Below are 13,724 nucleotides of genomic sequence, written 5' to 3' on the forward strand. Positions count from 1 at the left end.
TTGTCCTGTTTTTTTATACACAATAATTATGTTTGGTGATTCTACCTTTAATACCATAAATAAAAAAACGAAATTCTAGCATGTTTCTTTTACATGTTGAATGAGCATTTTTGGAGGGAGCCTGAGATTTATACTGCCACAATTGGTCTTCTTTTTCCCTGTATGATTGTTATTTTCAAAGAAACTGTATTGCTCTGTTGTTTGGTATGTTTCTGTGCTTATTGTGTGCTTTTCTCTCTTTATTTTTGGTAGAATTTCTAAATGATGCTTTAGCTTTATGAATTAGTTTTCTTTCTTTTTTTTTACTAGGGTTTGTTTTCACAAATGGGAAATACATTTGTATAAGCCTATGTCGTCATACCCTCAGACATATTTCTTTTTTTTCAATATCTGGATTTGATGCAGCCTTATGTCAGTGTGCTGTATATAACATAATAAATACAGTGTGTATATTATGAATGAATGAAGCCATCAGTACATTTCACAGCTGAAAATATCTTTATTTTATCATTTAAACATGTATTACATTTTGCTCTAAAACATTTTGATAAATATATATATTTCTGAGTAGAATGTACAGGCTGTAGTGTTAAAAAGAAAAACATTATACAGCATAATATGGAACAGGCAATATCACAGAAAACAAACTGAAGGAAAATGGGTCTGTGCCAAGGATTCATCATTCGGAAATTACACTCTCAGAAGAAAATTGCATCTGAACAGAAAACGAGGAGAAGACAAGAGGTTTTTATTTCCACTGCTCTGAGGTAGGACACAAGCGTACAGGAAAACACACATAGAGAATAACAGAGATCTGCTCTCATTGGGAGAAATCAACAAAGCACGTAAATGATGATCATCATCTCACAGCTTTTATATTCACAAAATACAAACCTTTTAAAACACAAAACTGTTACATGTTAAAGAGCACTCATTGAGAAACATGTTCACTTAAATATACTTTACACAACAGAAACATGCCATGAATAAAATCATTGTATAATACAAGTAAAGTTTTATAGTAGGGTCCAAAAACTATTCTTCGGAGAAATGTTAACCACTTATCAAATATTAAATACTTTTACTACAAGTATTCAACACCTGATTTTTGATCTTCTTGAATACATTCCTATCAGATGTGTTAGATTTGAAATGCTGAGATTGAAATATAACTGAATATCATATTTCATTTTATGACATATTAACATATATAATTCAAATATACCAGTAACATCTTAGACAGAACAGCTTCTGCATGCAAGATTTAACAAAAAACAAACCAAATAACATCCTGCTCCGGTTAGAAAGACTACAATCTTGATTAAAGACTAGCACATTCAAATCAGATTTTGAAGATTACAGTTGCAGTTGAGCTTATGTGGGGGAAAAAAACACACAAGAGATAACACTTGTACACCTTACATCATAGAAGCACCACTTTGCAGAGGAATACTATTCCTTCAGACTTTATGACAACGTTTAAATCCACAAGTATTCAGAATATGACAAAATCCCAAATGTTATACGGTTCATGTCAAAACATGTGTAATATCCCAATAATAATCAGGTTTAAGAGCCTTCTTTGGATTTGTAAACAGCATATTTGGAATATGCGCATCCCTTTTTACCGCTTTTCAGCTTCAGAAAAACATTGATCGTTTCCAAAACCAAGAAAGACCTTTATATGAATCATTTTCGGGGGGAAAAAAGCTGACCTTTTGAAGAAGTTGTTTGCAAGAATGACAGATGAAGGCTGTGTTATGCGGGAAGAGTTTGCAAGGCTGCTGGTAATATTAGGGAATATTCATTTTGTCTTGTCTTTTTCAGAATGAGGGTCAAAACCTGAATATTTTGTGCGTGTAAACGTAGTCAATGACCCTGTACTTCAAATCAAACCCTGTTTAAGTTAATTACGCTGGCTGACAATAGTTTTTCCTTCATAGTCGCCTACCTTTTAACATCTTTGGGAACATTGAAAAGGTGAAACATAACTGTAACCTTATGAGACACATTCTGCGCTGCTCTTAAAAGTGCTGGAATATCGACGATTCTCATACTGACTAAAACACCCAGCTGCAAGCCATGGTTAAGGCATTAGGAAATACAGAGACAATTCACTTTCATTAAATACTATTTATATCTGCTGTAGAGGAACAAGGTGGGATATAACACTTGTACAAAAGATGATGAAAGAAACAGATTTTTGGTTACACTTAAAGGGGACATGTCGTGCACACAGAGGTTTCAACTAGAACATGTTGAAAAAACACGTCCAAAATATCATAGATAGCTCTCAAGCAAAGGGTGTACATAAATTCTGATGAGGCTGCATGAGACATAGAAAGGGAAGCCAGTTCTTCACAATGGCTTGGTAAATCCAATCCCAATTTTTAAACAATTTGACTAAAACACATAAAAACTGACAGGGTAGTCTAATTTCACAGTTTGTGGGATGGTAGGCACTATTTGTAAACGTATATCATTCTTTCATGATATGTCCCCTTTAAGGAAAATAGTATTTATCCACAAAAATATGTTCTTTAAATGTCTTCTGCTGTTTGCCACCAGAACTGTGAATTTCGTGATGAGAAGCTAGCACGTTTTCTCAAACACATTATCTGCGATGTCTTTCACATAAGGCTATCTGTATTCGGCCCATCAGGAAAACTGAATAACTTGTCAAGTCGGTCGCTGAAAGGGCAAATTCAGTGTTACTGTGGCTTCTCTCGGCTCTGGGAGAGGCCTGTTTATCATTTCACATTCATTCTGTCGTATGTTTTCCTCGTTCATCTGGGACACCTCCGTGGAGCCGGCTTCAAACCCGGGCACGGTGTTGGCGACGTGCACCACGTGGACCTTGTTTCTGCCTTTTTTACTGAGGATGCAGCTGAACACTTTCTTGAAGCCCTTGCGAAAGTGCTTGGAAACCAGAGCGTACACGATGGGGTTGACACACGAGTTGGCGTAGGCCATGCAGTGGGAGAGGATCCTGAAGGCATACGTGGTCTGATTGAAAGGGAAGTCTCCGTACAGGTAGCACAAGATCACTACGTGGTACGGCAGCCAGCAGATGCAGAAAAGCACTGTGACGATGATGATCATCTTAGTGACTTTGCGTTTGGCCCTCTTGGACTCCGACATGCCGTCCAGTGGGTCGACGGCCGTCCACAGGTACTTGATGGTCCGAGTGTACGAGAGACTCACGATGAGCACGGGAATGACGTAGCCAACCAGAAACGTGCACGTGTCCAGCACCTTCCTGTTCTGCTCCTCCCAGCCGGGGATGCACACAGTGCTGTTGGCGTAATCGATCAGGTCGTAGTAGCTGAGATACGGACCCGCGAAGACGAGAGAAAGACCCCAGATGATCACCATGGCAACCACTGCGTTACACGGGGTCCGCAGCTCTCTGGAGCGCAGCGGATAACGAATGGCGAGATACCTACAAAGAGGTACAAAAAACACATTGAAGTGTGATCCAAAGCACATGAAGCTCATAATTAGAGGACATGCTGAGCCTTATAATTAAAGACTCATATAAATAAACAGGTGCGTCCTTATTCCATTTGACTGTAAGGCCTCGAGAAACTAAAACTTCTGAGAAGAAGTAATTTGGTGTTCTGCTGGGCAAACATCTTTGTGGATTAATTAGATTTGTCTTTGTTTTGTGTTCTTTCATTGGGGGTTTTCAATAAGTCATTAGACCAATTTAAAACTCATAGTACAATCCCATATGTTCTTTCATGCATAACACTTGGGATTAATTTAGAGATTTTTCTTGGTGTCCACTTCAAATCCAAATTAAATGTACATTCTAGCTGTTGATCACTGTGACCCCAGAGCCTGTTGCATGTTGCCACACTAGTTGCATATCTTTGGAGGGGGGTGGAGCTGAGGAGGCCAATCAGCCTAATTTGGGATACCTGGCCAGTGCCCTCAGGACCTACTTAAGCCCAGCTGCCCAGAATCATTGTCTCTCCCTGACTCTCCCTCTCCCCTGGATCCCCAGATCTTTGCCCAGCCTGGGTTTCCACTCCACAACGGAGTAGAATTGTTACTTGTTTGACCACGCTAAATGCGATGTGCATCTCCCAAATTTGTTGTAGCCTGCGAGCCGGTCGTAACAATCACCAAGTTTGTTTTAGAGAGTCAGCTTGCTTGTTATGACTTAAATGTGAATGAAGACGACCTCACAATTTTGGAAGGAAAATCTACCTCCACATTCAGTGTTAAGAGCCCTGTTGCTCACACTGAGGCTTTTGGGATCCATGATGAACTTTCACCACAGCCGTTTGTGAGTTTTATTGAATAAAAACCACCTGAGGGAAATATGCGATACTGGCTGTTATATCCACAGAAAGGAAGAATCTGATTGTACATACATCCCTTGGTATAGCCATGTCAATAGTACAAACCATGGACAAAAACTCTTTCAAAAATCTGAAACCACACTGATTTTCACGTATTATCGAAACGTTTTTGACTCATCGTCACCTGATATGTTACTCTTTGAGCTCGTCAAACTGTATTTGCCATTTGATTTAAAGCTAATGGTCTTGATCACACAGGGATTATTTTGGATAGTGCAGCATTATTTCTAAGAGGCAGGTCACCTGAAAATAAATCGCCTCCTCCATGTGCATTTACACTCTCCAGAATAAAAGGCAACAACCTCTCTGGTCTTTGAAAGCCCATGGAAATGGGGTCAAAGACAACTCAATGTCTAACAAGAAAGCACTACTTACCACTGATGAGGTTTACAACTGCAGGGACATTTATCTGGAAGTTTGGATGAAATGTACAGATCTTCAAGAAAACATGAGCTAATGATCTGTCTGTTAATGACTGATAATTCCCACACTAGGAATGTGTTTAACAACATTCTGAATCACCACATTTTCTGTGAAATGGAGCCATGGCTCAATTTCAAAGTATCCCCCTTCAAAAATTGCTGTCACAATGTTTCAGTATTTTCTTCCCAAATACAACACGTATCCTATTTCATGTTTACCACAAATATTATAAACATACACTTCAGGATATTGTGCATAACTCCCAGATGTACTATTTTTTTTCTTTCTTTCCATCCTCCTGCTTAATTAATTTAGTTTTGTTCTACCTTGTCTGTACAATTGTCTGTACTGGCAATTGATTTGCCAATATTGGGCAAAAAAATCCATAATAACCTTTAACCATATTGCAATTCAAGTGTTACCCCTGAGTATGTTGCTCAACTCGAAGCCAAATTAAGAGCGACATTTTCTCTGCATCTCTGAAACACTTCACCGAAGTCTGTCTCTTTCTTTGGTTTGTTTGGCATTGGTTGGGAGTTTTTGCCCAGGCTGAAGTAGTAACTCTTCCTGGGTGATATTTCTCCTGTTGAATCAGAATGTCACCATTTGAAAGGATGTGCATTCGCTGCGTTTTTTGAACAGTCAATCAAAATTCCTCCCTCTCTAAAAATGATCTGAGATCATCTAGATTATTCTTTTTACATGCATTTTCTAAAGGCTGAAAACAGAGTCAAGAGGAGGTGCAGAACTGTAGTTTTAAAAAAAGTAAATGGTGAGGGTATTGCAATTTTGCCTAATGATCCAAAAAGAATATATTGCTAACCCTTAAAACAAAGATGTAAAAAATATCTTTGAAGATGCCTTCTTAAATTGTAAGCATTTAATGCACAAATAACTCTGCAGCCTATTATCTCTGGCTGTTTTTGTACTGTTACCTTACATCATTTAGTGTAGTGTGCAAATAAACCCCCCGATAAGTGAAAATAACAGAATTTTTCATATTTTATTCAATCATTTTCACATGGGAACTTGCTCTGGCATAAAATCACAGTAATCGTTTGATCTTGCCTGCAGGCTCACTGCAGCAGCAAATACCTTCCATTAAAAAACTGAGTGTGTCTGCATGTGTGTCTGTGTGAGTGTGTGTACTGTAAGTGTGCTGCTGTTCACCCAGGCTGAACTGTGATTTAATTCCTGATGGGGTTACCTGCTCAAAAGTGTACCTGCTGCTGCCTTTTTACATTTTACACAGGAACAAAGGAGGAAACAGCGGAAATCAATTCACATCTAGACTCAGATGTCCCTGCTTTTTTCAAGACTGGGGAGGACATGTCAGCATGAAAAATCTATCACATCCTCTATAGTGTAAACACAGCCAGTGTGAGCAGAGGGCGTCCGCTGCAGAGGGCAGCTGCACACTGACTCCGTCCATATTGACTGAGCTGAAAATGTTTTCCAACAACTATAATGAGGGCTTAGCATTTTCTCGGCGAGGGATGTCATTTTCAGGATGCCTAATGCATGATTCTCTCATAAGATGGTCAATTACAGATGCAGCGTCTCTGTAATGTCTTATGGGTCTATGAATGGTTCTACCTCCGGGGTGTTGCTGTTCTCAATGTTCCCAGGGTTGTTTTTAATCTTCAGGTGAGAAAAAATAACATTTGTGAATTATAGTCATAGCATGAATAAACAGAGGGGGGACTTGAATAAAAGCTTCCTTGCAGATTGTCTTGATTATTGGGAACTCAAGTGGACAAATGTCAGGCAGGTCATGGTAATCTCATGTATGATTCATGAATAAGTAAAGATGAGCCCTTCTTGTTTCAAATGTACAGTTTAGTGGGTTTATATTCTTGGCTAAGCGGACATTCTGTCTTTCGGATGCTTACGGAGGCTCTGTTTTGAAGCTATGGTGAAGTTACTTGAATCATATGTAACAAAAAAACCTACATAATCCATAGGTACCATGCAATGCTAGCTATAAATAAGAAATAGAACGCTCGAGAGTAAGGCTACATTCTGAAGGAGAAAAAAGGGCATATTTACAGGGGTATTTTGACCACTTCATATCGGAATGAGAGTAAGTGCTATCCACAAGGCTTCCTTTTAAAGCCATGCTCACTTTATGCTAATCCAATTCAGTTTTCACAAAACCCTGCACTTCTTTGCATACGGTACAAATGTATTATTCCAACCTCTTCTTGATGAATATTTCGGCATGCTGGGCTCCCTTAACATTTTTAACAGTTGTATGAATTCAGTATAACTGAATAGCTGAGAGCCTTGTGCATTAAAATGAACCCAATCATTACATTACATAGCATTTAGCTGATGGTTTTATCCAAAATGACGTGTGCAATAAACCATAAAGATTCAAACTCAGGTAAACAAGATTGGTGTTGATATATTTACTTTAAACAAGAAATGTAATGAGGGTGCATAAGTTAAACTCCTAATTGAGTTTAAAAAATAAATATTTTCATATCCTTTGGTGATGATGCTAGTTTCCAAAGTAACTACTTGATTGCAGTGAGACCATTTAAGACAAACTGACTACACTACAGCCTATAATTAAAAGCTTTAGGATGATCAAAAACTACAGACTGTGGACATTCAGATGATTCAGATTCATGATTAATAACTTCCATTTGAAAAAAAGGGAGTTACAGAGCAGCAACAAAAACGCCCGTCAAAAAATTCAATTCTTACAGAAATCTAGAAATGTTAAAGGTTTTTGATATCAAATCACAGCATGAGTTATTCTCTGGTGTTCCTCCAGGTGTTTAAATGTGGTATTCTGAAGAAAATCTTTTAAATCAATTCTCGAGTGTTAAAACATGGTTAAATTTAACAATAAATCTGTGTGCAGCGACAATTTATGAGACCTTATAGAGCATGAGCATGGTCCTCATACCTGTAGTATTAAAATGAAAGCCCTTGTGTTCTTTTTACAATTTATCTTAGTGAATTTGTTAATTGATTCCTGTTTCTGATTAATGAAAACGACCCAGTGCTGAGCTGTCTTAGATTTTAATTAATTTAAATGAGAATATATAGATTCAGTTTTGCTTCCCAAGAGGCTGTTTAAATAGATGCATCTCTGTACAGCCTGTATATACATTAAAACATCATGAGTCAGGCATTAGCTGACAGTTTTTTAACCTTATTGTTGTAAAGTGCAACCATCAAAATATACAACAGCTTTGACACTGCATTTAGCATCAATGATTTTTTCACTCCTCCAAATCAATCAAACGCGGCCTTCCGTTCCGATCTCTCTTGCCTTTATGTGGAGGACAGCAAAATTCCTTTGCTGCAGCAGAACTGAATTTTTTTCTTTTCTTGTCGTAACACTGAGAGCTTTAAATATGGAGGAATGAAACAAGTAATTTGACAAAGCAATATTAATTAGATATTAGAATCAATTAAAGGGAAGAGAAATTAGTTTATTAGTGTGCATAAATGACTGAATTGAGACCTTTAATGGTTGCCATAATGATTTTTTTCACAGATTATAACAGCTGATACATGCCACACAATGTACATTTCTGATAGTAGATGTTAAAAGGGAAATAGAGATACAAAAAGTGAGTAAAAACTAGAGTTCACATTGATAATTGAAAAATAATTGCAATTTATCAAGTGAAAATGTCAAAAACAATGAGGTGGTTATTTGCAAAAATGATGACAGATTGATTAGTCGTAAAAATAATCATAACTGTAGTTGCAGCAAAAAGGAAGCAAAGGGCATCATGGGAAATGAAGCAGGAACAACAATGACTCATTTGATTATAATTATCTAGGACATTCTAAAAGCAATTATGGTTTCAAATGGCACACATGAGCTTGGTTCGTAGGTAGGTTAATATTATATTTTGTAACAACAAATAAATATCTTCTATTCTGAGGATAATAACTGTAACATACCTGTCGACAGAGACAGCAGCGAGTGTGAAGCTGCTGGCGTACATGGTGAGGTTGATGAAGAAGTGCACCACTTTGCACATAAAGGATCCGAATACCCATCCCTCCAGGGAGTAGATGGTGGCTTGAAAAGGAACGCAGAAGATGATGAAGAAGAAGTCAGCAACGCTCAGGTTGAGTATGAACAGATTGGTTGTGTTGTATCCCAGCTGCCCGCTCCGCAGCAGCACAGCCAGCACCAGACTGTTGCCGATGGTGCCCAGCAGGAAGATGAGGGAGAAGACCACCGACACAATCACACTGGTGGGATTCAGCTGGTAGCTGTCAGAGACATTAGCCTGCCCTGCTTGCCTGCTGAAATCCTCAAAGTCAGACATGTTGCAAGTCTGAAAAAGGAAAAGAGACAGAAAAAATATAACCAGATATCTTTGAGTTTTTTTATGTCTCCTTGGAGATCTTTAATCAGGTCAACTGAACTTCTGTGCAATTACATTTGCTACATTTTTCTGAAAGAGTGCAATGTGTAACATATGGGCAGAATTATATTTTTCTAAAAATAACTGCAACACTTTCAGCTGAATGTGGAGAGGTAACTGTTGATGTTGTGTCAAAAATGTCTTTGTATTTTGTTGCTAAAATATCTAACAATTGCCCCTGAGAATAAAGAAGTGAAGCTTAGGGGCCTTGTCAATAGTGCATCCATCTTTTTAAAGTATGGACCCAGTATTAGAGGTTGAATGTTGCCCCCTATATTTAATCTGATCAGAAAGCACAGTAGGCTATATCACATTGCTTTTTGCGACATGTTACTAAAAAAGTTGATGAGCCTACATGCACCAGAAGAAGATTTTATCCAATTAATCCCCAGTCGAGTCATGTCCCATGGATTAATTAGACAAGAATGAGAGGCGGTTTTTAATTGCCTAGTGACATGCTATCCAGGGAATATATCCTTGTTTAATTACAAGTGGTTGCAATGCAGTTCAATTAAAATAGAGAAAGATTCATTTAAAAGGTTATTCTCAAATCACATATTGTATTACACCATTGATTTGGGTTTTTTTTCTCACTCATAGCCAACCACTCACCTCCTCCCCTCTCTAATCAAAGGAATTGTATCCCAAAACCCAAAGCAGCCTGAGTGCTGTCCTGTGTTTGATTAATTTTCGAAACAGGATGAAGCTAGGGTATATTTTCTTTTAGCCAAAAACATCTCATCCTCTTACGGTGAGCAATGATTTATTTCTGTTATTCTCTGTCAATAACAAAATCACATTATAGCTACTGATGTGGTGCAGTGTGGTTTCAAAAGCTTCCATGACATCAGCATGTACTTTCCAGCTGGTAAGTGGCTTGAAGGCAAAGATGCGCTCTTGATGGTAAAATTGTTGAGCCACAGTGAAGAGTATGGAAAACTAGCATGATGTTTCCAAACGTTAACCGACCCATGCATTTGTAAGGGAGTTTGTTTTCTTGATGAAATGTTTAAACGCTTACCTAATGCCCCTGTATTCAAGTTTGAAATGTAAATTGCTTGAGGTTGTCAAGGTCAGCTCTTCTATACCTGCATTACATTGGAGGTAATGATAGGCTGCTGAAAGCAGATGTAGGATATATGATTCAAGTGTATTTCAAAAAGCACTTCATGCTGATATGTGAAAGAAAATTCAAATTCTTCTGCCATGTCGACATCGAAGGAACAATCATCTTTATGGAAAGGATTCCCATGTTACAACCCCTTAAACGTTAGCCTTCCTTCAGAAATTCCCCTTTTGTCAGAGCCTATTTGCATAGAAACAAAACAAAATCCAATGTTCTTATTTTCTTTGTTAGCACTACAGTTCTTTGTTGTGCTTGCTATTTCCTTTCATTAAAGAAAGGAAACATATATTTGCTAATGCCATGAATGCCAAGCCCATTCCACAACCTTCACAGGTTTTCAGACTAAAAATGACGTGGAAGTATCAATGCAGCTTGATCTAATTTGAACTGAAGAATCATGAATGAAGGTTGGTAGTTATCCCACGTAAAGTACAAGACTAGTATTTGTTATGAAATACCTGCAGTATGATGTATTCATACCCCTACATACAGTATATCTATACCAGTACAAATGGAATCATTTATAAAACTTGTGGATTGAATTTTAATATCAGCACTGCGAAGTTCGGAGCTGGACTACTTACATTGGTCTCCATCTGCAGCCGGAGGAAAGACAAGTGTACAGGGACCGGCTACTATGTGCAATGCCTGAAAAGACATACTACAAGAATATTCAATAACTTCCCTTGTCTTTCAGTGAAGTGTTACCAAAATCACATCTATGAGCTCTTGCTGGTTATTAAACACTTGTTTTGAAGGAATATGCCCATGCATATTGAGGTGATTTTTCCTTTTGTAACCTATTTGATAACTGTATTATTACACAATGCAGTGTTACACAGAATCACTTCACATATTGATGGTCTTCTGCTGGTTAAACTACCCTTATATTATACAACACTTTGTGAAAGATTATAAGCCTTATAACTGCACTGTGAAACACTGTAGTGCTACACAATCACTTGGTTATACAAGACTAGGAAAAAAAATATTTTGCATAATTTTGGTGATTTTGAAAAGTAGAAAAAATGTAATAACTCAACTGTTATACAATATAACTACCAAAATCACTTCGTACATTAATCGTCTCAAACTGGTTATATTACAAGTTATTTCAAGCAAATGCTGTTGAAAAATAAATGAGAGTTTTTCTATTTGAACATATTCAAATAACTCAATAAATAATTGATATTCAATAAAGTGCTCCCAAAGTGTCTCACACATTGAAGCTCTCCTATTGGTTAGACTACACAAACAACTTGGGAAAAAGTTGCTTTTCCATCATTTTGGCAAATATTTGTTATGTTAAATCATTTCACTGTTATATGTTATAATGCTACCTCAATCCATCAGCAGCTCACAATTTGGGGTCCAGTTCGCAAGGACATTTTGACATGTTAACAGCAGGGATTTTTGATCGAACCACTGTGACACTCTGATTGGTAGACGCCCTTTTACCCCGCTCCCTTGATGGTCTGAACTTGGACTTGCCCAGCTGATACTGAATATCTCTCTCTTCTGCTTTAAAGCTATGTTGTGACAGTAATCCCCAGGCTTTCATTCTTCCTTTCCGCAGTAATCAGGCTAACATGAATTATTAAGCACCATTACAATTTCAACATCCACTGAGAACCAACTCTGCTGCCTGTCTGTTTGCAGAATTGTGACTGATAGCAAAATAAAGAGGATACACTGTTCAAAGTCAATGGCACATAAATGACACTCTCAAGTGGAGAAAGTAGCAATCTGTTCTTATTAACCCTACAGAGGAAAGAGGCGGTGTAGAAGCATCGTGGGTATATACTGCAGAGGATTTTCCTTCAAAGCTTTTTGTCAATACTTCATTTCAGCAGCCCCCTTTCATGGTGAGTCTGATTCCTCCCACTAGAGAAGACGCTTGATATTGCATTTTCGACTGACTGCAGTGGGATATCAGCTCTACAACTCCAGCCAGAAGAGTCTCAGGGGGATCCGGGCAAACAGGGATGGACATTCAAGAGATTTTATGAGCTGGCAATGAAGCATGTGCGACTCGACGGGTTGTGGAATTCCCAGACTTTGTCTGAGCTCAGCGTGACTATTGTGATGGTATAATTTTAGTTTTGGAAATACAACAATGACTAATGAAAACATCTGAGCCAGAGATGGGGGAGGAGGGTGATGATGTAGATAGTCTAAATCAGACTCTGTGGGAGAGTCTTCTAAAAAAAAGCTGAGCAGGTAAAGGTTAAACACTAGATTAAATCACTATATGTTACATCTTTATCATAAAACAACCTAGCTAGAATAAGACGCCTGGAATTAATGCTTCATTTTGCAAGTATGAAACAGATTAATAACCAACACTGAGCAGCTTTCTGCATCTTGTAAATGAATCATAAGAAAATGCTGACTGTGTGTCACACATTTGAATTGCAAATGTTGCAACATTTATATCCCACACGAACAGGAGAATCAGCATGCAGAAGAGGCAGATACATCTTGATTAACCTACCAGGCTGATGAGGAGAGAACAGTATCAAAAGCTTCCTCCCAGATTAAGAACGAGACTCCCTGCAGACCTGCCCTGTTAAGATGCTCATACTCTAAACAGCGAAGACTCTTCTCTCCCAGTGTTCATCGCTATCTGCCTGTGTTGCTGCTATCTTACTCTTTCTCTGCCACCCACTCCCCTCCTCCATCCCCCACCCCTCTTCCCCTAGTGAGGACTCCTCCTCCACATTCGCTTTAATGTTCACACTTCACTGCAGAAAAGGATTGCATATAGAGGAGGAATGGAGAGAGGAATGGAGGGAGGCTGCATCGCCCAGTAAATCCATTCAGAATCACTGCATAATCAGGAGGTTCCCTGACAAATAACCCAAAAGCAGCATCGATTGCTGCATATGCAAACACATGAGGCTGTCTTCAGATGACTTTGCCTGAATCTTCACCATGGCTTGATATCGAATGAGTCAGACCAATGTCTGCTAAGCAAGAGAACAATTCAATTTAGCAAATCAATTCAGGAGGAATAATAGTGTCAGTGTGGCATATACAGAGCTCTTATTCATTCATTTGTGGTCAACTTTTGAAAAAGAGTTGTCCTTTCTAAGGCTAATAACTTCAGACCTACAGCTTCGCCAAAGTACTTAAGCATTATACTATTTGTTTTTGTTTTTTCCAGTTCGGTGAGTAAGATCGGTTAGACACCACTAAAATTGGATCCTTACAACAAGGGGGACGTTGCTAAGAATATTCAAGTAAAAGATGCCTTCCTTGCAGAAAACAAAATCTGAGTGCAGGATTTAAGCATTAAGCTCATTTATTCAATATAACGGTGTGTCATTCATGTTTTACGAGAGAAATACTGTCTTACTTTATCCCCAATGTTGGTCCTAGAATTATTGGATGCCACCTGAA

At 38.2% G+C, this 13,724-nt stretch overlaps 1 protein-coding gene across 1 annotated transcript; it reads right to left on the minus strand.

The window, feature by feature from the left end:
* Nucleotides 1-537: 537 nt before the first annotated feature.
* Nucleotides 538-12,987, minus strand: galr2b (galanin receptor 2b). The gene is made up of 3 exons (XM_063904415.1): nucleotides 12,817-12,987; nucleotides 8,724-9,106; nucleotides 538-3,442 (listed from the first exon to the last, which is right to left on the minus strand). The coding sequence occupies exons 2-3, from the start codon at nucleotides 9,095-9,097 to the stop codon at nucleotides 2,680-2,682; spliced, it is 1,137 nt and encodes a 378-aa protein (XP_063760485.1). The 5' UTR covers nucleotides 9,098-9,106; nucleotides 12,817-12,987; the 3' UTR covers nucleotides 538-2,679.
* Nucleotides 12,988-13,724: the final 737 nt, after the last annotated feature.

The sequence above is a fragment of the Eleginops maclovinus genome, chromosome 16, assembly GCF_036324505.1.
Source record: "Eleginops maclovinus isolate JMC-PN-2008 ecotype Puerto Natales chromosome 16, JC_Emac_rtc_rv5, whole genome shotgun sequence".
Taxonomy (NCBI): Eukaryota; Metazoa; Chordata; class Actinopteri; order Perciformes; family Eleginopidae; genus Eleginops; species Eleginops maclovinus.

What these genes read in the sequence shown, in the direction of transcription:
- galr2b (XM_063904415.1), bottom strand. Translation starts at nt 9,097, where the DNA reads ATGTCTGACTTTGAGGATTTCAGCAGGCAAGCAGGGCAGGCTAATGTC. An exon ending in GCTGCTGTCTCTGTCGACAG is followed by an intron (nt 3,443 to 8,723) that starts GTATGTTACAGT and finishes ACCTCTTTGTAG; the next exon opens with GTATCTCGCCATTCGTTATC.